The sequence below is a fragment of the Oncorhynchus kisutch genome, linkage group LG23 (assembly GCF_002021735.2).
Source record: "Oncorhynchus kisutch isolate 150728-3 linkage group LG23, Okis_V2, whole genome shotgun sequence".
Lineage (NCBI taxonomy): Eukaryota > Metazoa > Chordata > Actinopteri > Salmoniformes > Salmonidae > Oncorhynchus > Oncorhynchus kisutch.
Window position 1 is genome coordinate 30,110,984 of NC_034196.2, and position 25,561 is coordinate 30,136,544.

General features: G+C 44.4%; 1 protein-coding gene across 2 annotated transcripts in view; it reads right to left on the reverse strand.

Annotated features, from left to right (window-relative positions):
• The window catches only part of LOC109868772 (fibrinogen C domain-containing protein 1), a 212,892-nt gene that overhangs the window by 160,675 nt on the left and 26,656 nt on the right, over positions 1 to 25,561 (reverse strand). The window contains exons 2-3 of one of the 2 annotated variants that reach the window (XM_020458504.2): positions 10,763 to 10,852; positions 4,257 to 4,736 (exon numbers count right to left, since the gene is read on the reverse strand). In XM_020458504.2, coding sequence (XP_020314093.1) covers positions 4,257 to 4,736; positions 10,763 to 10,852 — 570 coding nt within the window. The remainder of the gene's footprint in view (positions 1 to 4,256; positions 4,737 to 10,762; positions 10,853 to 25,561) is intronic. The other variant, XM_031803076.1, reaches the window with a different exon arrangement.

A 25,561-nucleotide genomic window follows, 5' to 3' on the forward strand; every position in this document is an offset into this window, starting at 1 on the left:
TACACTCAGTCCCTCTCTCCCCTTACCTTTCCTTGGCCACTATTTCTTACATCTCTTAAAGAAAATTACAATTTTCGTGGTTTTGCTTTGTGCACTGACTTTACTGAACTCTGGGGTACACAAATATTGTTGCTGGGTGAGTACATCTGACAATGTGCTCTCCCATCCATTAGACATTGTGTCTGCGGGAACTCTCTTTTTCACTCGGTCCACTAGTCCAAGTACTGATGCATTTGTGGCATGATGTGAACAGTACGAACTTGTGTCACTACCAAAGTCTAATTGTTTTATATGACTATTTTGTATTGTCTGGAAACTCACTTGTAGAATTCGCTTGCAGTAGGTCTCTTAAAAAAGAGAAGCCGTGCAAGGTTATTAAACAGAGGTGCTGTCACGTTCTGACCTTTATTTTCCTTTGTTTTGTCTTTATTTAGTATGATCAGGGCGTGAGTTGGGGTGGGCAGTCTATGTTTTGTGTTTCTATGTTTGGGTTTCTGTTTCGGCCTAGTATGGTTCTCAATCAGAAGCAGGTGTCGTTAGTTGTCTCTGATTGAGAATTATACTTAGGTAGCCTGGGTTTCACTGTTGGTTTGTGGGTGTTTGTTTCCTGTGTCAGTGTTTGTGCCACACGGGAATGTTTCGGTTTGGTTAATTTCATGTTATCGTTTATTGTTTTGTATTTCATAGTGTTCAGGCTTTTCTTATTCAAATTCATCATGAACACTTACCACGCAGAAACTTGGTCCAATCCTTACTCCTCTACAGACGAAGAGGAGTAAATCTGCTGTTACAGAAACACCCACCAACCGAGGACCAAGCGGCGTGGTAACAGGCAACAGCAGCAGCAGCAGCGATGTCAGGACTCCTGGACATGGGAGGACGTTTTGGACGGCAAGGGTTGCTACACATGGGAGGAGATCCTGGCTGGAAGGGATCGCCTCCCATGGGAACAGGTGGAGGCAGCTAGGAGAGCAGAGGCAGCCGGAGAGAGGAGCCAGCGATACAAGGGAACACGGCTGGCAAGGAAGCCCGAGAGGCAGACCCAAATGTCTTAGGGGGGAGGCACACAGGGAGTGTGGCGAAGCCAGGTAGGAGACCTGCGCCAACTTCCTGTGCTTACCGGAGAGCGAGAGGGACCGGGCAGGCACCGTGTTATGCTGTGGAGCGCACTGTGTCCCTGGTGCGGGTGCATAGCCCGGTGCGGTACATTCCAGCTCCTCTTATCAGCCGGGCTAGAGTGGGCATCGAGCCAGGTGCCATGAAGCCGACTCTACGCATCTGGTCTCCAGTGCGTTTCCTTGGGCCGGCGTACATGGCACCAGCCTTACGCATGGTGTCCCCGGTTTGCCAGCACAGCCCAGTGCGGCCTATTCCACCTCGCCGCACTGGTCGGGCTACGGGGAGCATTCAACCAGGTAAGGTTGGGCAGGCTCGGTGCGCTCCAGTGCGCCTGCACAGTCCGGTCTATCCAGTACCACCTCCAGGCCTCAGCCCTCCGGTGGCAGCCCCCCGCACCAGGCTGTCTCTCCGTCTTCTGCCTACAGGGTCTCCTGCCAGAGCCTTCCTCCTCTCCAGCGCTGCCAGAGTCTCCCGTCTGTCCAGCGCTGCCAGAGTCTCCCGTCTGTCCTGAGCTGCCAGAGTCTCCCGTCTGTCCTGAGCAGTCAGCCAGGAGCTGCCAGAGCCGTCAGCCAGCCAGGAGCTGCCAGAGCCGCCAGCCAGCCAGCCAGGAGCTGCCAGCGCCGCCAGCCAGCCAGGAGCTGCCAGAGCCGTCAGTCAGCCAGGATCTGCCAGGGCCGTCAGTCAGCCAGGAGATGCCAGAATCGCCCTTCACTCCGGAGCTGCCGGAGTCTCCCGCCAGTCCGGCGCTGCCGGAGGTGTCCTTCACTCCAGTGCTGCCAGAGTCACCCGCCTGTCCGCCGGAATCCCCCATCCCTTCGGGACCCATGTCTAGGGTTCCTAGTCCAACGGCGACGGTTCCTAGTCCAATGGCGACGGTCACTGCTTTAAATAGGCCATGGAGGCGGGGAAGAGGCGCACTAGAACTTTGGTGAAGTGGGGTCCACATCCCGCGCCAGAACCGCCACCGCGGACAGACGCCCACCCAGACCCTCCCCTATAGGTTCAAGTTTTGTGGCCGGAGTCCACCTTTGGGGGGGGGGGGGGGGTACTGTCACATTCTGACCTTTATTTTCCTTTGTTTGGTATTTATTTAGTATGGTCAGGGCTTGATTTGGGGTGGGCAGTCTGTTTTGTGTTTCTATGTTTGGTTTTCTGTTTCGGCCTAGTATGGTTCTCAATCAGAGGCAGGTGTCGTTACTTGTCTCTGATTGAGAATCATACTTAGGTAGACTGGGTTTCACTGTTGGTTTGTGGGTGTTTGTTTCCTGTGTCAGTGTTTGTGCCACACGGAACGGTTTCGGTTTGGTTCATTTCATGTTATCGTTTATTGTTTTGTATTTCATAGTGGCTTTTCTTATGAAAATTCGTCATGAACACTTACCACGCCGCATCTTGGTCCGATCCTTACTCCTCTCCTACATCAGCTGATCATCAGTTGATTTAGCCCAAATCCTAACCCCAAAAACTTTTAACAGGCTGCGTACATTTAAATGAAAAATACCAAAACCAGATCTAGATTTAAAATCAGAGGGGGTTTTGAAAAACCAGCTATGAAACAAGTGTTATTTTTTTCTCAGGAAGGCCAAGTTTGAAAATTGTATGTCTGTTACCACTGATAATCTGAATGACCCTAGAATGTTTTGGAAAGCTATTATGTCTATGTCTGGTAACAGTAATGTTAATGCATTACCGTCATGTGTATTGAAGGACTCTTGCTGTATATGGCTGAATTGTTTCAATGAGCACTTTGTATCATCTAGTAGGCTGTTTGATTCAGTATCCTCTGGCTCTGTACAACCCTGTGTGGATGAACCAGTGAGAGCTGGTCAAACGTTTAGCTTTTTGCCATTCTCAGTGCAGGAGGTACATAAAGCCATGAAATCCTTAGATCAGAGAAAGCCTGCAAGTCCTGATCTTCTTGATCCCTGCTTTTTAAAACTGGCAGCTGATTTCATAGCTGATACTGTTCAATCTAACCCTGGAATGTAATGAAATTCCAAAGATCTGGAAATCAGCATTTGTCCAAACATTTTTTTAAACTGGGAGATCTAACTCTTTTAAACAAGTATAGTCCAATCTCAAAGCTGTGAACCCTGGCGAAAATACTTGAAACCCTTGTTAGAGAACAGCTAAAAGAGTTTTATAATACTAACTCTATTTTATCAATGTACCAATCGGGCTTCAGGAAGAAGCATAGCAGAATTACAGCAGCCATGAAGGTTTTAAATGATATCACTGAAGCTCTTGACAAAAAACAGCACTGTGTCTCACTTTTTATTGATCTCTCTAAGGCTTTTGATACAGTTGATCATGCTATATTGAGGCAGAGATTGTCGAGCATAGGTATTTCGGAGCATGCAGTTGCATGGTTTGATAACTATCTGTCTGATAGAACTCAGTGCACCTAATTTGATGGGCACCATGTCTGTTAAATTGTCTGTCTGTAATAGTGTGCCCTTCACTAGACTATGGGGATATTTTATATATGAATGCTTCCGCTCAGTGTTTGAGATCAATTGACACCCTTTACCATGGAGCATTGAGATTTATTTTAAACTGCAAAACCCTTACGCACCCCTGCACTTTATATACAAGGGTTGGCTGGCCTTCTCCAGTAAATCGTAGACTCAGTCACTGGTATACTTTTATTTACAAAGACTTTTTGGGTGTTCTACCATTTTATTTGGGAATATTTATTGTTCAGAAGTGTGGTGGGTACTCTCTTTGTTCGCAGGACTTTATCCTGCTAACTGCTCCAAACGTCCGAACTGAATTTGGTAAAAGTGATTTTATTCACTCTGCGCCCTTGGCTTGGAACACCTTACAAAATACTTTTAAACTGGAAGAACTTGTCCCGATTGGTGTTTTTAAATCATTGATGAAGGATTTTGAGGCTGATTCCCTGACCTGTCAATGTTTTAATTAGCTGTTTTATGATTTTGATATACTCTTGTGAATTCTATGGTTTTACTAGATTACCTATAGTTTTTCATGTTGTCTGTCTGTAATTGTGTAATGACTTTGTGCTGCCTATCTTGGCCAGGATGCTCTTGAAAAAGAGATTTCAAATCTCAATGAGCCCTTCCTGGTTATATAAAGATGAAATAAAACATACAAAAAATGAAATACTAGCTTACTTGTATGAGGCGTCCCTGCTCTGTCTGCAGTGTGTTCAGGTCCTGCCCCAGACTCCCCTGGCCTCGTCTCAGAGACTCGTAGTCCATCTTCAGCTGACCAGCGTGGGCCGACAGTTTGGCCACCTCCTCAGCTAGGTTGACCAGCAGCGCCCGGTCTTGACCTTTGACCGACTTCAGGTCGGTGTCGTGGTCGGTCAGCGAGTGGAGCAGCGACGTCTGCACCCCTTCCAGGCGTAGGAAGTTCCCGTTGTAGTCCGGACAGTTGGGGTCGATGAAGATGTTGATGCGTGAGCCGTCGCCCCTCTCCACGGTTACCAGGGCGTTGGCCTCGTCTGGATTGGTTGAGATGTGGGGTGGGCCGTCAGACATGGGCGGGGCCTGGTAGTGGTTCATGAAGAGGATGGTGCCGGTTGCCGTGACGGCCAGAAGGACGGCGACGAAGAGGAGGATGGTGCACAGGAGGTAGCTGCAGCTCATCCTCTACAGGGAGGGAGGGAAGGTGGGATGGAGGGACAAAATAAAAGTGGAATGTTAAACCTACAGACAGATATTTTTTGTTCTTGTTGCTCTATAATTGAAGATTAGTGCTGTTTACAGGAATTCAATATTTGAGGCATCACACTTCACAACCCGTCCTTTATTAACTAATGTTTGTTATGAGCAATATCTTTTCCCATAGCTCATTAACCACCATACACTACTTCTGCATCAAAACTGAACCCACAAAAAAAGAAACATCAAAAGTCTGAAAGTTGGAAAAAGCCCGATAGAAAACATGTTTTCTGCAACATATGTTGTTTTTGAAGAGAAGAGATACAGTATGTAGCGTATTGAGGAGAATCTGAGCCAGAGTCCCAGTTTAAAATACCTCTGGGGATGAACACAGCAGGGAAACAGGTTCAATTCTCACTCCCACTTCAGAGAGATATAGAGAAGGGAAGAGAGAGAATGGGAGAGAGAAGGGGAGAGAAAGAGAGAGAGGGAGGCAGAAAGAGTAAGAAGCAAAGAGAGATAGAAAGTGTGAGAGAGGCAGAGCGAGAGAGAAAGTAGGAAGAAAAAAGTGAGAGAGAAAGACATCAATGGAAGTGTCATTAAAAAGACACTAAAGAATATTTGACAATTAGGAGCAATCTTGCCACGGTGTATGTGACAATAAACATACTTTTAGGGTGGCAGGTAGCCTAGCTGTTAGAGATGCGAGAAAGCAACCAGAGGGTTGTCAGTTTTAATCCCAGGTCCAACTGAAAAAATCTGTCAGCAAGTGAGCTGGCAACCAAAGGGTTGCTGGTCTCAAAATTGTAGATGCTATTGCCTGTTGTTGTGTCCTTGAGCAAGGCACTTAACCCTCACAGCAACAGCTCCCTGCGCACCAAGTGTGGCAGCACTCGCTCCAAAAACCTGTTTATGTATGTGTGTCTTTCGGGGGGGTTGGGTTTGAAGCGGAAGTGAAATTTCAGTTGTTCCTTGCTTACAATTGACCGATAAAGTGATCTTCATCTCTTCATCTTAATTACCATGTGTGTATGGGAGAGAGGAGAGTTGAGAGGTATGTCCTACACTACCACTGTATGATTAACAACTCCTATCTTCCCCATATCCACCTCCACATGATTACACTTATTTCCCACTGGATGATGCTATCATCGGGAGTGTATGTGTGTGTGTGTGTGTGTGTGTGTGTGAGAGCGAGCATGTGTGCACATGACCCTGAGTCATGGCTGTGTGTGTGTGTGTGTGTGTGTGTGTGTGTGTGTGTGTGTGTGTGTGTGTGTGTGTGTGTGTGTGTGAGTTTGTGTAAGTATGGCTCTGTGTGTGTGCGTATATGTGTTAGCATGACTGATTTCCTACTTAGTGTGTGTATGAGATAATGAATATGTAAATTGGCAGTAGAAGCACAGTGGACCATGCTAATGGCCAGCTAATGGTGTGCTACAGTATGTGATGTTTTATCACTGTGTGTCTCTCTGTGGTATACACCCTGTTTTCCAGAGAGCCACTTCTTCATCACTGTGTTTATTCATAGCCTCGCAGCACAGATGTGGACGTCATGGCTCTGTGTGTGTGTGTGTGTGTGTGTGTGTGTGTGTGTGTGTGTTCACTCCCAGTGTATGTCTGCTGTGTTAGGAGTAGAGACACTTCTATTCAGTAATTCTCAGTTTCATGAACACACATTCAGTACACATACAGAGCTGACATATGCACCCAAACTCATTGGGGAGGAACAAAGCCCAGAGGCGCATAACACAAACAATAGTTTGACTCCTGACAACAACAGAGTCTGGGAGTAGAGGAGGCTGCTGGTTAAGGAAGGAAAATGGTGGGGACAGAGGCGCCTGGAGAGAGAGACAGAGAGAGAGAGAGAGAGAGAGCCATTCTCCAGCTGCTACAGGATGACAGGACTTTTCTGTTTACATACGAACGCCACATACTGTACACACGCACACACACACACACGTGCCCAAGCTGTGTTGCGTTATGTGGTTGCATCACTTCTTTTTCTAAGCCCAGATGCAGTCAGTCAGGATGCAGCTCCGGGGCATCTTTTCACACATCACAATTAGTTGTCTGTTTTCTCTCAGTCGACATGCAGGCAAAGAACAATCCAATTTCATTCTGCATGTCAAGCAGCGTTTGTGTCTGTGGTGTGTGTGAGTACCAGTGTGCATTTATGTGTGTGTTTGCATGTGCTTTATATGTCAATTACATAAGTACCTTTGGCAGCGATTACGACTGTGAATCTTTCTGGGTAAGTCTCACAGAGTGAGTCCATGCAACGCATTTTTACATGTATTTATTATTTCTTTAAACAGGGAAGTCAGTTAAGAACCAATACTTATTTACAACAACGGCCTACACCAGCAAACCTGTACGACGCTGGGCCAATTGTGCGCTCACCTATGGGACCCAATCACGGCCAGTTGTGATACAGCCTGGAATCGAACTAGGGTGTCTGTAGTGATGCCTCTAGCACTGAGATGCAGTGCCTTAGACCACTACACCACTCAGGAGCCCTTACTATGTGAGTTGTTAAGGACTTGTTTACCCCTTAACTTATTTTGGCTTGCCATAAAAAAGGGGTTGAATACTTATTGACAATACATTTTAGCTTGAACGTTTAATTAATTAGTAAAAATGTCAAAAAACACTATTCCACTTTGAAATGACGAGGTACTGTGTGTAGGCAGTGGGAGGGTCCTTAATGTTTTGTACTGTATTATTTAGTTATTGGGGGATCTCTCAATAATCACAATAGCACATTGATAGTAGCCATTGACACATATCAAAGCTAAGCAAGGGCTTGGTTAAAACCCTGGATGGGAGACCAGCACATACAGGCAGAGCGGAAAGGGGGAGATGGATAGGCAAGGAGATGGTGATCTAAGCTGATCTACGTTCTTTAATGTGTGACACACAAGGGAAGGAACAAATATAACACTCTTCACCCCCCCCCCTCTCCCCCTTACACCTCTTACATACAGTACTACATCCACTCTTCACCCCCCCTCTCCCCCTTACACCTCTTACATACAGTACTACATCCACTCAGAGAGACCCACCCCTCTCCCCCTTACACCTCTTACATACAGTACCACATCCACTCAGAGAGACCCACCCCTCTCCCCCTTACACCTCTTACATACAGTACTACATCCACTCAGAGAGACCCACCCCTCTCCCCCTTACACCTCTTACATACAGTACTACATCCACTCAGAGAGACCCACCCCTCTCCCCCTTACACCTCTTACATACAGTACTACATCCACTCTTCACCCCCCCCTCTCCCCCTTACACCTCTTACATACAGTACTACATCCACTCTTCACCCCCCCGTCTCCCCCTTACACCTCTTACATACAGTACTACATCCACTCAGAGAGACCCACCCCTCTCCCCCTTACACCTCTTACATACAGTACTACATCCACTCAGAGAGACCCACCCCTCTCCCCCTTACACCTCTTACATACAGTACTACATCCACTCAGAGAGACCCACCCCTCTCCCCCTTACACCTCTTACATACAGTACTACATCCACTCTTCACCCCCCCCCCCTCCCCCTTACACCTCTTACATACAGTACTACATCCACTCTTCACCCCCCCCTCTCCCCCTTACACCTCTTACATACAGTACTACATCCACTCTTCACCCCCCCCTCTCCCCCTTACACCTCTTACATACAGTACTACATCCACTCAGAGAGACCCACCCCCAAACACACAATACAATTTCTGTCTGTATAATTCCATTGAGCCAAGCTAAACCATTCAAACCCTGTCTAAACAGTGCTTTTGTTAATGAGTCTCTCCATCTCTCAGTAGGAAGCCACTCGGTAATTACTGACTGGATTCAGTCTCTCTTTCTCTCTCCCTCTCTCTCTCTCTCTAAATTCAAAGGGGCTCTTTCTCTCTCTGCCCCCCTCTCTCTCTCGCTCTCTCTCAATTCAGTTACATTCAATTCAAGGGCTTTATTGGCATGGGAAGCATATGTTAACATTGCCAAAGCAAGTGAAATAGATAATAAACAAAAGTGAAATAAACAATACAAATTAACAGTAAACATTACACTCACAGAAATTCCAAAAGAATAAAGACATTTCAAATGTCATATTATGTCTATATACAGTGTTGTAGTGATGTGGGTGGTTTATCTCTCTGTAGGTGATAGCTTTGTTATGGAAGGTTTGGGAATCGCTTCCTTTTAGGTGGTTGTAAAATTTAACGTCTCTTTTGTGGATTTGGATAATTATCGGGTATCGGCCTAATTCTGCTCTGCATGCATTATTTTGTGTTTTACGTTGTACACAGGGGATAATTTTGCAGAATTCTGCATGCAGAGTTTCAATTTGGTGTTTGTCCAATTTTGTGAATTCTTGGTTGGTGAGCGGACCCAGGACCCCACAACCATAAAGGGCAATGGGTTCTATAACTGATTCAAGTATTTTCAGCCAGATCCTCTCTCTTTATGTCCCCCCCCCCTACCCCCGCATGGGATGAGAGAGGACACACACTGGGAGGTAGGACCACCACTGGGATGTAGGACCACTGTCCTCCTATACCACAGCAGAAGACACATCCTAGGCTGATGGCTGGATGACGGTCTTCATCCGGTCATTAGATAAGTAGAAAACCATTAGAGATACACAATGATTGATGGCATCTTAACTGGGGAGCACGAGCTCGTGGTAGCGGTTGGAGCGGAATAGGTGGGATGGTATCGAATACATGGTTTTCATATGTTTGATGCCATTTCATTAACTCCATTCCAGCCATTATTATGAGCAGTTCTCCCCTCAGCGGCCTCCTGTGATGCACTCACGCACATGCAGACACACGCACCCACATTCTATCTTTTTACATACAGAGCCCACAGACCTCCACACACGCATATTCTGTACCATCCCACACGTACTCAGATCCTGTTACAATCATTTCCGTCATTATGTGCAAAGCAGCACAAGCTTAATCCACAGTTAATTTAGGTATTTCTTTAGAGTCAAGGTTTACCACCTCTTCTGCTCTGCACTCAGATGTGACTTTTAATATCTGATAATCCCCTGAATGCGATCACCATGGTGATGGAGACACTGATGGGGCAAGGAGGGCATTGTGAAGGAGCGCTAATCCTCCATGTAGATGAGCTCCTCAGTATTCATCCTGCTCTCCTCAGATAGAAAAAGAGAGAGTGACAGGGATGGGGAGAGGGGGAGGTGGAGTGAGGGATGGATGAGGAATGAAACATGGAGAAAGAGAAAGCGAGACAGGCAAAGACAGAGAGAGTATACATATGCCATTAGATCCCTTGAGCCGTGCCGAGCTGTTCTGTACAGCTAATGACAGGGACATGCTTTAGTCATCCTCTCCTCTCATATCCTCTCCTCTCTTCTCCTCTCCTATCCTCTCCTCTCCTATCCTCTCCTCTCTTCTCCTCTCCCCTCTCCTCTTTACTCCTCTCATATCCTCTCCTCTCCTATCCTCTTCTCCTCTCCTCTCTCCTCTCCTCTTTACTCCTCTCCTATCCTCTCCTCTCCTATCCTCTCCTCTCATATCCTCTCCACTCCTCTCTTCTTCTCTCCTATCCTTTCATCTCCCTCATATCCGCTCTCCTCTCCTCTTCATGAGGACACTTCAAATCTCCATCTGTGACCATGGCTGAAATAAGAACTTGGTGAATCAATGTAATTGTGCCTGAGACCTGAAGACTCACCTTAGCTTTAGTCACATGATGAGCTATATTAAACTAGATGATTTACATCCAAACATAAATGCATTTCACCACAAATAGAAAATACCATATAATGAACCATTATTTTAAGAAGTAAGTGCTAACCTGTTAGAAATGATCATTATAATACATTATTTCATAGTGTGAATTGTATGGTAAAAGATTGCAGGTTGGGCGATAGTATATGTTTTGGTGTATGTGAGATATCAAGGTGTGTTCTAAGTGTGTGTATGTGTGTGTGTCTGTGTGAGTCTGTGTGAGTCTGTGTGTTCTTACCTTGGTGGGTGATGGGGTCTCTCTGACTGTGTCTGAGTCTGACCAGCGGTGTTTAAGCTGGGAGGTGCTGGGTACACACTCACAGAACGTCTGCATGGAACAAACAAGCAAACCAGTGTTGTTGTGTTTGCCGTTGTTTCATTTTATATGCTTAGATATTATACACTGAACAAAATATAAACGCAACATACAACAATTTCAAAGATTTTACGGAGTTACAGTTCATATAAGGAAATCATTCACTTGAAATAAATACATTAGGCCCGATCTATGGGTTTCACATGACTGGGAATACAGATATGCATCTGTTCCTCACAGATTCACTACCTGACCAATAGTATGTGGACAACTGATCGTCGAACATTTCATTCCAAAATTATGGGCATTAATATGGAGTTGGTGCCCCCTTGGCAGCTATAACAGCCTCCACTCTTCTGGGAAGGCTTTCCACTAGATGTTGGAACACTGCAGCAGAGACTTGCTTCCATTCAGCCACAAGAGCCATAGTGAGGTCAGGCACTTATGTTGGGCGGTTACACCTGGCTCGCAGTCGGTGTTCCAATTCATCCCAAAGGTGTTCGATGGGGTTGAGGTCAGGGCTCTGTGCAGACCAGTCAAGTTCCTCCACAACAATCTCGACAAACCATTTCTGTATGGACCTTTATTTGTGCACAGGGGAATTGTCATGCTGAAACAGGAAAGGGCCTTCCCCAAACTGTTGCCACAAAGTTGGAAGCAGAGAATCGTCTAGAATGTCATTGTATGCTGTAGGGTTAAGATATCCCTTCACTAGATATAAGGGGCTCGAACCATGAAAAACAGTCCCAGACCATTATTCCTCCTCCACTAAACTTTACAGTTGGCACTATGCATTGGTGCATTAGTGTTCTCCTGGCATCCGCCAAACCCAGATTCGCGGCCTGCCAGATGGTGAAGCATAATTTATCACTCCAGAGAATGCGTATCCACTGCTCCAGAGTCCAATGGTGGCAAGCTTTACATCACTCCAGCCGATGCTTGGCATTGTGCGTGGTGATCTTAGGCTTGTGTGAGGCTGCGCGGCCATGGAAACCCATTTCATGAAGCTACCGACGAACAGTTATTGCGCTGATATTGCTTCCAGAAGCAGTTTGGAACTCGGTAGTGAATGTTGCAACCGAGGACAGATGATTTTTATGCGCTACGCGTTTCAGCTGAGCCGTAGTTGCTCCTAGACATTTCCACTTACCGGGGCAGCTCTAGCAGGGCAGAAATTTTATGAACTGACTTGTTGGTTATCTTGACAAAGGAGAAATGCTCACTAACAGGGATGAAAACAAATTTGTGCACAAAATATGAGAGAAATAACTTTTTAGTATGTAGGAAACATTTCTGGGATCTTTCATTTCAGCTCATGAAACATGTTAACAACACTTTACATGTTGCATTTGTATTTTTGTTCAGTGTAGTATAATAGTATGCTTTTGGTTGTAAGATACTGCAGAAGGGTCAGCTATTGGACCAGAAATCATAACTCCACTCCATCAATGATCCAAACCAAGCACCAAGAATGCAAATCAAATCAAAACTACTTCATCAATGACCAAACCAAGAACCAAGACCGCAAATCAAATCAAAATTTTACTTCATCAATGATCCAAACCAAAAGCACTGTTGTTGTTATATATTATAGTAATACACACGTAAAAACTAGCAATCACAAACAAGTACCAGGAAGAGGAGCACGGGAATTACTCTGTCAAAGATTCCATGTCACTGCTGAATGTATTTATAATTGTGCTGCTAAATATCTCTACTAATATTAAGGTTACTGGCCATATCCGAAATCTGGCTTACCTACTACTTACTTAAACGGCATGCTGTGTACTAATCGTACTACATACTATTTAGTACGGACTGTTTAGTAAAAAGTTGAAGAAATGTAGTAAGCCCAAATGTCATGCAACATATTCAACTCATCCATACTATGAAGATGTCATCTAATGCGCAATTGTGCTGAATCACACAATTCGTTCATTTTGGTAGAGCACGTCCCCTTATCTGACCATCAGCTGTTGTCGAACACACGTAGGTCTCGAAAGAGGATTCTCCTCCTCAATAGTGTGCAGTGAATTCTACTAGATGAAAATCCGAAATGAGTATGACATCCTGGCATTTAACATACTCAATTTCAGAAATGTCACATACTATAATGTTATATTTTTGCATACCCAAAATGTCTACTATTTAGAACGCAAGTGTGGGTATCAGGACACGGCCACTGTGTGTGTGTGTGTGTGTGCGTGCGCATGTATGTCCGTGCGTGTTTGTTTGTGTGTGTGCATACATGCCTGCATGTGTGTTCGTGTGTGTGCACACGCATGTTTGTAGGGGCTGCAGAAAGTGAAATGAGGGTAATTATGATAGGGTTATGTCCTAGCTGAGGGAGAGTACATGCCGTCCCTGACCTTCTACACACACCATTGAGCTGACCAATTAGAACAATTGAAAACACTGTCAGGACAAAGCTCAGGCCAACAAACTCACAGACAGACAGAGGATGGTACAACAGGAGTACATGAGTTGGGGTGTTTGCTTAGTGTGCAACTTGTTGGTGTAGGGGTGTAGTCAGTGTAGTCAGTGTTTCTATGTGTGAATGAATGTGTAGCCTGTGGAATCGGAACAAGACTAGACTATGTGCAGTGGTCGTCTGTGTGTTGGCTGCTACTGTAGGTATGATAGTACAGTATGCAGTTCACACAATGTTGATAGCCTATCACCTCCCTACTCTGAGTACACCTACCAGGGGTGAGGGAGAGAAAGTAATGGGGATGGAAAGAGACGGAGTGAGAGAGAGGCCCTGCTGAATCCTGATGAGTTTAGCATGAAAATCCAGAAACCTGTTCCGCACACAGACTAGCAAACACACATGGATGTTACACACTGAGGCTGGACAACTCTGTTACACACTGAGGCTGGACATCTCTGTTACACACTGAGGCTGGACATCTCTGTTACACACTGAGGCTGGACAACTCTGTTACACACTGAGGCTGGACAACTCTGTTACACAGTGAGACTGGACAACTCTGTTACACACTGAGGCTGGACAACTCTGTTACACACTGAGGGGACAACTCTGTTACACAGTGAGGCTGGACAACTCTGTTACACAGTGAGACTGGACAACTCTGTTACACACTGAGGGGACAACTCTGTTACACAGTGAGACTGGACAACTCTGTTACACACTGAGGCTGGACAACTCTGTTACACACTGAGGGGACAACTCTGTTACACAGTGAGGCTGGACAACTCCGTTACACAGTGAGACTGGACAACTCTGTTACACAGTGAGACTGGACAACTCTGTTACACACTGAGGGGACAACTCTGTTACACAGTGAGACTGGACAACTCTGTTACACACTGAGGGGACAACTCTGTTACACACGGAGGCTGGACAACTCTGTTACACACTGAGGGGACAACTCTGTTACACACTGAGGGGACAACTCTGTTACACACGGAGGCTGGACAACTCTGTTACACACTGAGGCTGGACAACTCTGTTACACACTGAGGGGACAACTCTGTTACACAGTGAGACTGGACAACTCTGTTACACACTGAGGGGACAACTCTGTTACACACGGAGGCTGGACAACTCTGTTACACACTGAGGCTGCATAATGTGTTTTCATATAGACACCATGAATATAAATTAAACCCACTACACATTATGCTTATGTTTATATTCAAATCCCCTTTGCACACACAAACCTCAACACAGCATAGACAAAAAGGTAGGTAGCATCCCCATGTTGCACACCCAGGCCTGGCTGATCCAGAACACGTCCTCTCCATCATTACAATGGACAGCACGTCTCACGGCTTTACCTGCTCATCCCTATAGCCTGCTAATGCTAACACAGGCATCCCGCTGCATAATACACACAAAAACCCACGCATACACGCACGGGCCAATGTGATGTGATGTGGGTGTGTTTGCTCTGTATTTACAGAGTCCTAATCTACTCCACCACAGGAAAGGGTTTACAGCTAATAGAATATCTAGGGCTTTTATTGGTTGGACCTGGCAGAGAGGATTCAATCTGATGAGCTGAGATTTAGGCTGACAGAGAGCAGTGGCAGAGTGTATAGTCTTTGTGTGTGTGTGTGTGTGTGTGTGTGTGTGTGTGTGTGTGTGTGTGTGTGTGTGTGTGTGTGTGTGTGTGTGTGTAGAGATGTACAGTATGTGAAACTTGTGTTTGGATGAACAAATGTGTTGTGGGACTGTTGGCTTGTCTGAGATTACTTTTTTTTGTGCATTTGTGTGTATGTGTTTGTGCATCTGTTTGACTATGCTGTGTATGCCTCCTTGTATGCGTGTGCACCGTGTGTGTGTGTGTGTGTGTGTGTGTGTGTGTGTGTGTGTGTGTGTGTGTGTGTGTGTGTGTGTGTGTGTGTGTGTGTGTGTGTGCGTGCATGTGTATAGGGCAGTGACTGAGGTGTGTTTTAAGCTTCCTGCTCGCTAAGCCGATCTGAAGGAAGAGGCTTTGCACACATTCATTCCTGGGCTTACTAATCATTTACCAGGATGGGCACAATAGAAGGGGGAGAAAGAGGGAGGGATGGATGGAGGGATGGAGGGATGGAGAGAGATAGAAGGAGAGCGGTGCCGGAGACAAAGACAGAAGTCAAAGACCAGAAAAACTAGTTTTCCTCAGACATTAGGGAATACTTTTGTTGCATCAGAAAGAATACATTCATTATATTCATGAGTGACTTTTGTGACACTGGAAAGGCATTCAAGGTAACACTGTACTGAACTTGGCAAAATTAAAAAGTACATCCACGGTCGAACATACCTGATAGAGTTATCTCCAACCTAAGCTGGTGGTTGCATCTAAATGGAGGTTAAGGGTTTAGACCTTGAACTGTTGGTAGTGACATTTCATTCTGAGGCATATTCTATTTCAGACATGTTTTATATGACATTCTACATTATGTTTGTCATGTATTTGGGGCTTATTTTCTAAAATGTTACAATTTCTCACATGGAATATTCTCAGAACAAGAATAGACAGAGTTTCAGAAGAAAGTACTTTGTTTCTGGCCATTTTGAGCCTGTAATCGAACCCAAAAAATGTGGCGACAGAGCCTGGACTCGAACCCAGAATCAGACCAGTGCGCCACCCGGGAGGCCCCGCAAAAGGGTTTTCGAATGATCAATTAGCCTTTTTAAAATGAGAAACTTGGATTAGCTAACACACCGTGCCATTGGAACACAGGAGTGATGGTTGCTGATAATGGGCCTTTGTACGCCTATGTAGATATTCCATAAAAAAATCGGCCGTTTCCAGCTACAATAGTCATTTGCAACATTAACAATGTCTACACTGTATTTCTGATCATTTTAATGTTATTTTAATTGACAAAAAATTGTTTTTCTTTCAAAAACAAGGACATTTCTAAGTGAGCCCAAACTTTTGAACGGTAGTATATATACATGAATACACAACTAGATGGGAAACATGGGAATACTTGTTAATTTTAAACACAAAAAACAACAACACATAAACACACACAGGCTACAGTGGGAGCAGAAAGAGATGAGTTGAATCCACAGAGACAAACTTCAGTGAGTGTCCTTGGAGCTCACAGAGCAGCCACAGCATAGGGAGAGCGTCTGTCACTGACAGTCACTGTGATACAAACATGCACACACAAACACACACATGCAAGTAAGGAAAGCACACACATACACACACACACACACATATACACACACACACACACATTGGTTTTACTATCCAAGTGGGACTGAACAATGCATTCCCATTCAATATCGTATTTTCCGAACCAATAACCCTAACCATAAGCCTAAGTCTTAACCATAACCCTAACATTGACCCCAAACCCTAACACTAAACCTAAATTCTAACTCCTAACCCTAATCCAAACCCTAACACTAAACCTAAATTCTAACTCCTAACCCTAATCCAAACCCTAACATTAAACCTAAATTCTAACTCCTCACCCTAATCCAAACCCTAACACTAAACCTAAATTCTAACTCCTAACCCTAATCCAAACCCTAACACTAAACCTAAATTCTAACTCCTAACCCTAAACCAAACCCTAACACTAAACCTAAACCTAAATTCTAACTCCTAACCCTAATCCAAACCCCAACCCTATTTCTAGCCTAACCGTAATTGTAACCCTAAAAATAACCCCTAAACCTAAAATAGCATTTTTTCCTTGTTTTACTATTCCTGTGGGATAGTAAAGTTAGATCACACACAAACGCACACACACACACATACACACACACACACAAGCGCACACTTACTTGGATGGAAAATTTGTGAGGATAATAGCGGACAATATTGTCACTCCTATTTGCCACATCTTATACAGTATAAAGCCTACTGGAAAGTGTGTGCCCTCAGGCTTGGAGAGAAGCAAAAGTCATTTCGCTAAGAATAGTAAAGCCCCCTTTACTGGCTCAAATAGCCAACCATTAAGCCTGTTACCAACCCTGAGTAAAAAAAATGTTTTTATTGTGTTTGACCAGAGCTGCAGTTAGTTTCAGAATGGGTGGCAATGAATACGTTAGTCCTAAATATTTAAAAAACTTAAAGCCTTGTATTTGGGACAAATTATTCACTAAACCTTAAACCTCATCTAAATCTTGAAATGAATAACGTGGAAATTGAGCATGTTGGAGTAACCCTGGATGGTACACTTTCATGGTCAAAACTTATCGATACAACAGTAGCTAAGATTGGGAGAAGTTTGTGCATAATAAAGTGCTGCTTTGCCTTTTTAACAGCACTATCAACAGGGCAGGTCCTACAGGCACAAGTTTTGTTGCACCTGGACTACTGTTTAGTCGTGTGGTCAGGTGCCACAACAAGGGACTTAGAAAAATTGGCTCAAGAACTGGGCGGCACGGCTGGCCCTTGGATGTACACAGAGAGCTAACATGAATAATATGTATGTCGATCTCCTGATGTATGTTGATCTCTCTCATCAAGTAACTCATGCAAGCAGTATTAGATAAAAAAAGAGATAGAAATACACATTATGGAACAGCGGGGACTGTGAAGCAACTCAAAACTAGGCACAGACACATGCACACACACACACACACAATAACATACACACTATACACACACGTACACATGGATTTTGTGTTGTAGATATGTTGTAGTAGAGTAGGGGCCTGAGGACACACACTTAATGTATTGTGAAATATGTTGTGAATGTATTTTAATGTTTTTTTAAATGGTGTAACTGCCTTCATTTTGCTGGACCACAGGAAGAGTAGCTGAATGGGGATCCATAATAAATACAAATACATAAGAAATCCCTCTTAAAACGAAGATACACACACACACACACACACACACACACACACACACACACACACACACACACACACACACACACACACACACACACACACACCAACAGCTCTCCACCTTTCCAACAATCTCTTTGACATTTGAAAGGATGAAAGGACAAACAGAGGGTGCAGGGCAGAGCTGAAAAGGGGAGGATTACAGAGTAAAAGCTGTTCTATTCTACAGGGATGTCAGAGCTTAGGACCATAACCCCCACACTCAAAACACTACACATGCACCCACACACCTCTGATTCCCTGCTCCAAATTGCATGATTGCAGACCTGTTGGGCTTTAGAATAATGCTTTAGCCAGCTCCTCTCTCAGGTTTGTTTTTTATACTTCTGAGAAACAGGGGAGAGAATTTACATCTGGCGACCACAAAGCTATGCCCCCAAAATGTCCACACAAATTCCAAAAATACATTTGTAATGAATACATAAACAAAAATGTACTTTCCTCAATCAACACACACACACACACACACACACACACACACACACACACACACACACACACACACACACACACACACACACACACACACACACACACACACACACACACACACACACACACACTGGTGAAATCTAAGTGCACGAGCAGCACTTTTCTGACAGTAAAAACATTGTCATCACATCATGAGGGTCCTTCAAAAGAGGCTGCCCACCTCGCTGCTGCTGCGTTGCGTGCACACACACTTAATAAAGCACACACAAACACACACAGACACACACACAAGCACACACACTTAATCAGAGACACACACATTACAAACACACAAACTTAATCAGACACACAGACAAATAAATGCACACATACCGCATGTACACATAAACACTTAATAAGGGATACAAAAAAGGAAACTGGGAGATAGCATGGGAGCATCTGAAATAAGTAGTTCAGTCTAGCGAGGACGTTCATACGGATGACATTATTTATTCCTACTAAGCTAATTGGGAGGGAGATCGTTCTTGATTCGATCCAGGAGTGGAAGAAGTTATGAAGATCCCGAGGTATTGAAACCCTGTGTTTTCCATTGGAAAGGACATAGTGTCTTCATAGAGCTGGTGAGTGTAATATTGAGAGGGCAGACAGTGGATTTGTTAAAATTGATCTTATAACGTGAAAACTTGCCATACTGAGCAATTGTGTCTAAAATGAGAGGGAGGGATTTCTCAGGGTTGGATACATAGAGCAAGACATCATCCACGTAAAGCGAAATCTTGTGCTGCAGGCCGCCTGCAGAAACACCCATAATACTTGGATTGCTCCTTATCAGCTCTGCCAGAGGCTCCGCCCCCAACAAGTAGAGCAGCGGGGACAGCGAGCACCCTTGTCTTGTGCCCCGTTCCAGAGGGAATCTGTCAGAGTTCAGTCCATTAGTAGTCATCATGGCATTTGGATGAGAGTATAGTGATTTGATCCATTTAATAAAATTTGGGCCCATATTGAACTTTTCTAAGACTGAAAACAGAAAGCTCCACTCCATCCTGTCAAACGCCTTCTCAGCATCCAGTGAAGCCAGCAGGACAGGGGTCTTCTGTGCGTTTACCTGATCAATAGTATCAAAAAGACGGCAAATGTTATCAGAAGAGTTTCTGTCTCTAATAAATCCAGCTTGGTCCGCATTTATTATTTTGGGTAGAAGAGTGTTTAGTCTTTTGGCGAGCAATTTGGTAATTATTTTATAGTCAAAATCCAACAAGCTTATGGGCCGGAAGGACGAGCAGGATAGGGGGTCCTTGTCCTTTTTTAGCAACACTGTAATGCGGGCTGTGTGCATTGAGTCTGGGAGAACTCTGTTTTTGCGAAAATCCTCCAGCATTGGCATGAAGGTAGGGCTGAGCTGGGACCAAAAAGCTTTGGAGAACTCTCTGGGGAATCCATCTGGTCCTGGGGACTTATTAGGTGGCATGGAGGTAATTGCCTCCAGGATCTCCTCAGGAGTGAAGGGGGAGTTGAGATCTTCCTGGTCGGTCTCTGATAGTTTAGGTAGTGAGATTCCCTCTAGGAAAGAGTGGAGTTCTGCCTCCGTGTGTTTTCTCTCAGAGGTATATAGTTTGCAATAAAAATCATGAAAAGTTAAATTGATCTTTTTTGGGTCATATGTGACCTCGTCCTCTGCTGTTCGGATAGCCAGGATTGTACGCTCTGACTGCTCCTTTTTAAATTGGTAAGCAAGCAATCTACTGGGCCTATTGCTATACTCATGGTATTTCTGTTTAGTAAAGAAAACTTTTTTCTTTATCTCCCGAGTGTAGTCCAAATTCAGTTTGGCTTTGGCTGCTTTAAGATGACTCCAGGAGGTGCTGTCTAGGGATTGTTTATGTATTTTTTCACAGCATTCCAGCTTCCTCTCAAGATCTAGCCTGTGTGCTTCCATTGCTTTTTTCTAAGAGGAAGCATATAAAATCAGATGACCTCTTAGTGTGGCTTTAGCAGCGTCCCACATTGTGGCCGGAGAAACAGGAGAATCTTTATTGTCTTGTGTGTAGTTGTCTATCCATGTAGTTACCAATGTATGGAACGCTTCGTTTGATAACATGGAGGTGTTGAATTTCCAGCTCTTTGAACTCGGGATGTTTTTGCAGAGGTCAAAGCGGAGGTGGACAAAGGCGTGATCTGAAAGTGCTATGGGGCCGATTGTACATGTGGCTGAATTTACGAAACTCTTTGTGAAAAATGTAATCTATACGGGAGTAGGTGTTATGGACATTAGAGTAGTATGTATAGTCCATAGATGAGCTATTAGTCTCTCTCCAGATATCTATCAGTCCCATCTCTTTAGTAAGAGAGTTCAACATCTTTGATCTAGATCTAGGATTTGTGGTGGGGACTTGAGATGATTTGTCTAGGGTTGGGTTAAGGGTACAATTAAAATCTCTGGCCACCACGCCAAAGGAAACACAATGCTCATTGAACAGGGTTATCATTTTTGACATGAAGTCAGGAGTATCTGTGTTAGGGGCGTATATGTTTAAGATAGTAATTGGTTGACCATATAGTGACCCAGTTATCAAAATAAATCTCCCCTCCGGATCAGATATGTTTTTGTCAATTATGAATGGGACATTTTTATGGATAAGTATGGCTGTGCCTGTACTGTTTGATTTGAAACATGAGAAATACACCTGTCCCACCCAAGCTCTACGTAGTTTGGCATGTTCAGCATCACAGAGGTGTGTCTCTTGTAATAGCGCGATGTCTGCTTTTTCCTTTTTCTGTTTTATTGCATGCCCTAGACCCTGGCAATTCCATGTCAATAGATTTAAGGTACTAGTCATCGTCATCGAACAGTAATCAAACTTTAGTGCAAGTCATCGCTGGGTAAAAGTGGATAGTAATTACAGCTGCGTTCACATAAAAGGAAAATAAATGGTGTACATAAAATAATAATCTCTGAACCCCCCAGCCGAGTTCCCAAACAACTCGACACATCCCGTTGGATCTATTACCCCCCCCGCTCAGTCTCAATTCTGTGTTCCGAATAAAACAAAAACTGGGAACAGTTAGCAACGCACAACGTCTACCGCTCCCCACCAAAGAAATGCCTCATCCTCTCCACCCCGCATTGAGTAAATGACACAGTAGCCCCCGTCGACCACACTAAAAGAGGGAGAAAAATAAAATCAATAGCCCAACCTACATATACCTCCCCCAAGGGACAAAGGGAACCCTAAGTAATAATAGCAACAAAAAAACTGGGAAATAAAAGTAGGCTGAAACATTAGTCGGCCTAGGTTAGGCTATAGAGCCTACCCCTCAGCAAAAGGAAAATAAATATCAAATGGATGGCTATAATGAAATTTAGCTGGTGGGTCTTTAGATATCGTCTATTAGTTGTCTTACCTCCTTTAGTAATAGCATTAATCGCATTTAGTCATTGGTCCGTTTCTCATTGACCAGGATTGTCTTTCAAAAAACGTTTTGCCTCTACGGGAGTTTTGAAGTGTCGCAAGGCTCCTTGGTGAAGAATCCTGAGCACGTTTGGGTATTTGAATCCCCTGAAGATGCCTCGGTCAATGGAGTATTTCTTCACTTCATCAAATTCTCTGCGCTTTCGGCGTATTCCAGCTGACAGGTCCTGGTGTAAAGCGAGTTTGGCGTTTCCCACTGTGATGGTGTTGTTTTTCGCCGCCTGTAGGACTCGTTCCTTGTCGGTGAATCTCAGGAAACGTATGGTGATTGGGCGCGGTGTTTGTCTGGCTGCTGGTGGGGGCCTCAGTGCTCGGTGAGCTCTCTCAAGTTCTATGGGCCTGTCGGTGGACAGGTGGAGCCACTCGGGAAGTTTGTCTGGCAGGTAGCGGATCAGTGGCATGTTTCCCTCTTCTTTTTCACCCAGATTGAATAGAACACAATTATTCCTTCGCCCCCTGTTTTCCAGATGCTCTGTTTTCTCTTCCAGATGCTATATTTTCTTTCTAGCATATGCTATTGTTTCCATGGCATCTGTCAATAAGTTTTCCATGGATAGGATTCGCCCCTCTGCCTCATCCAGGCGCCCCGCCCGCGTTTATGGTTATCTTGTTGTTGATGTCAGGCAAAGCGTTTTCCAGGATTGTCACCTTGCCCCCTATCGCACTGAGCTGAGAGTTAATGGCATCTAGTTTAGTGTTTAGTTCTGTACGTTGGGATCTCAACTCAGAAAGGATTTCTTCGACAGAGTGCGAGGTTGGCATTCGTTGTGCCTCGGGGGGGAGCGGGTCCTGTTGCTCCTGGCTAATAGCGCTAGCTTTTTCTGAAGCTAGCTTCTTCTTGGAGGCTTTTTCCATCGCTAATGCTCGAGTCCGGGTAAAAATGTCACCTGTAGTGTCGCCTTTTGTAGCCTCCATTACTTTTTCTTACTAAAGCTAAATGAGTTTGAACTTGGAGTGGAGGTAAGATTAGGAATTGGAAACTAGTGCGGAGCTCTTAGTTCATGCGGCCATCTCGTTCAAGGGTCACGTGGATCCCTCGAAAGTCTGTTTTTTTAACATCCATTGCGAATGATAGTTCATCAGTATTTGAAAAATCTATCCAATACTCCCGGCCTCGAGTGTTGGAAAGAGCAAAATATCATGATCTGATGATCCCATGGAAACTTCATAAAAAACAGCTTTCTGTTCTGAGCTCACTGGCACAGGAAACTTTGAGGGCCCGGATAGCCTATTTGATACAATGTTGCAAGTTCGTTAGTGAAAATTTGATACAATGTTGAACTTCACTAGCAGTACCTCAAGTCAAGACAGATAGAAAGGGAGGCAGACAGGCAGAGAAGAGAGCTAAATGTGATTGAAAGAACCGGAATTCTCTGCTGTTTTTATTTGACGACTTTAGGCCTATGTGTTTTACTTAGTTGATGATAGGCCTCATGCTGCATTGGTCTATAGGCAATGTATCTCTGCGTTCTATGCCCTCATTTCTTTAGCCGTCAGTGAACCACAGTGTATCAATGTATCCATATGGCAGAGGCTTGTGCTCTCGCCGTAGTTGAGTTTTAACTTTAAGATTTGTATCATTTTACCTCCGATTTTTTTGATTAACTACATGACAACGATTTTGAGAAACAAAAACATTATTTTTGAAGTAAAACTGTTCGATGAAAATTTGCATATATAAATATTCAGAACTGACATGCAGATTGGTAGAAATGGTAGGATAAATTGTAAGCTTCCGCAAACTTGAAACTCATGAGCTGCCTATGGTCTTTACTATTAGACCCATTTAATAATGTGTGCAAGAATGTGCACACTTAGGAAGTACTGTGAAAAAACAGGCTCGTCTATGGAAATCAAATGCCCGTCCAACTGATTAATTCTGGTGCCGGGTCTGGTTCTAGTATGTAATGTACAATGCTTTGCAAACAATAATTAACAGTTACAACATTTATAGAAGCCGTGTTGCATTATTCAAGTGTGTTAACTTCTGAGCAGCATGAGTGGTGATACAGCCCAGACTCACAGTGAGTACGGTGTTTCCTCCTGACAGGCTGAGTAAGTGGAGCAGGAAGGGAGCAGGCACACTGCTCTAATGCTACAAGGGAACATCGGCTTTGCTCATAGACAGACTTGATCCTCTCTCAATCAGTAGACGACGTGAGACACATTTCACAGAAGTACCAAAAGTAACAACAATTCTAATCCCGAACCGTTTTCAAGTTTCGAATAAGTATATAAGTTGCGGTATACCGTGTAACATTAAAACACGCGTTTATGAGAGCCCTTCAGAAGGAACTTTTATAATTCCTTCCCTCTAAATTGGGGCTGATAAAGGGTACACTCAAAAACCAAGAAGGGATTACCATGACAGTTCCTTTGTCTCTGTCCTCCTCAGATGATTCCTATCAATGAGGCCATGAATACACATGTAAAACAGTAAACTTCACAGGCTCCCGCTCTCCTTTCTGTCGTCACTTCACCCTACAATTCAATTTCCGTTCTGAACTGGTGCTGCCTGGCTGATTGCAGTGAGGGGCAATAAATACACAGAAATGCTTGACACACACATACTGGCACACACACATAGTGAGTTCACCTCTGACCTCTTGACATGCGTTTGTGTGAGCGTACCTGTTTCTGTGTGTCAGGAGCCCATGTGAGAATGTGTGTAGTATTTTGCGTGTGTTTGTGTGTGTATTTAATTGTATCCTTTCTGGCGGTCTGAGCAGTACTGGATCTTAAGTGCAGTGCGGTCAGTCTCTCCTGGGGGACAGAGGCAGCTGTAGTTGTCAGGGGCCATGTGGGGGCTAAGAGCTTCATGTGCCCTCAATGCCCCCTCAACCACAAGGGAATGATATCAGACTTTAACAGGAAGGTGTCCCCACTTAACCCATCAGATAGGGAGGTGTGATATCTCAGCTCTTTTAAATCAAATTCACTTTCCCTCAGAGAGATAAAGAACATAACAGAGAGAGTGGATGAGTGGGAGAGTCAAGAGAATGCTCTGTCCATTTAAGTCCTGTTGTCGCTCAATACACTATGGGACAGCACTGAGGAGAAAAGGCTCTATTCAGCCGTATAAAAATACTTCATTTGTTGAGTCCTGGAGACACACAACCGACATCCACTATTTTCTGTGAATTTGAAGGACTGAAGGACATTTCCAGAAGTGCCATGACATGTTCACATTTAGAAAACAGTCTGCTCCAGAGCAACTTACAGTAGTGAGGTGATACATTTTCACTCATACTGGACCCCCATGGGAATCGAACCCACAACCCCAGCAATGCAAGTGCCATACTCTACCAACTGAGCCACACAGGACTGTGAGGACAGTAAAAAGAGAACATGTTGAATGAAGGAGGAGATTGATTCTTCTCAATTTGAACAGAGAACATTGTAGTGAAACCTTGGTTAAGTGTTCAAAGCAACCCTGCCAGAGGAGAACTATACAGTATGTAGAATGTAATGTGTAGTTAAAGAGCT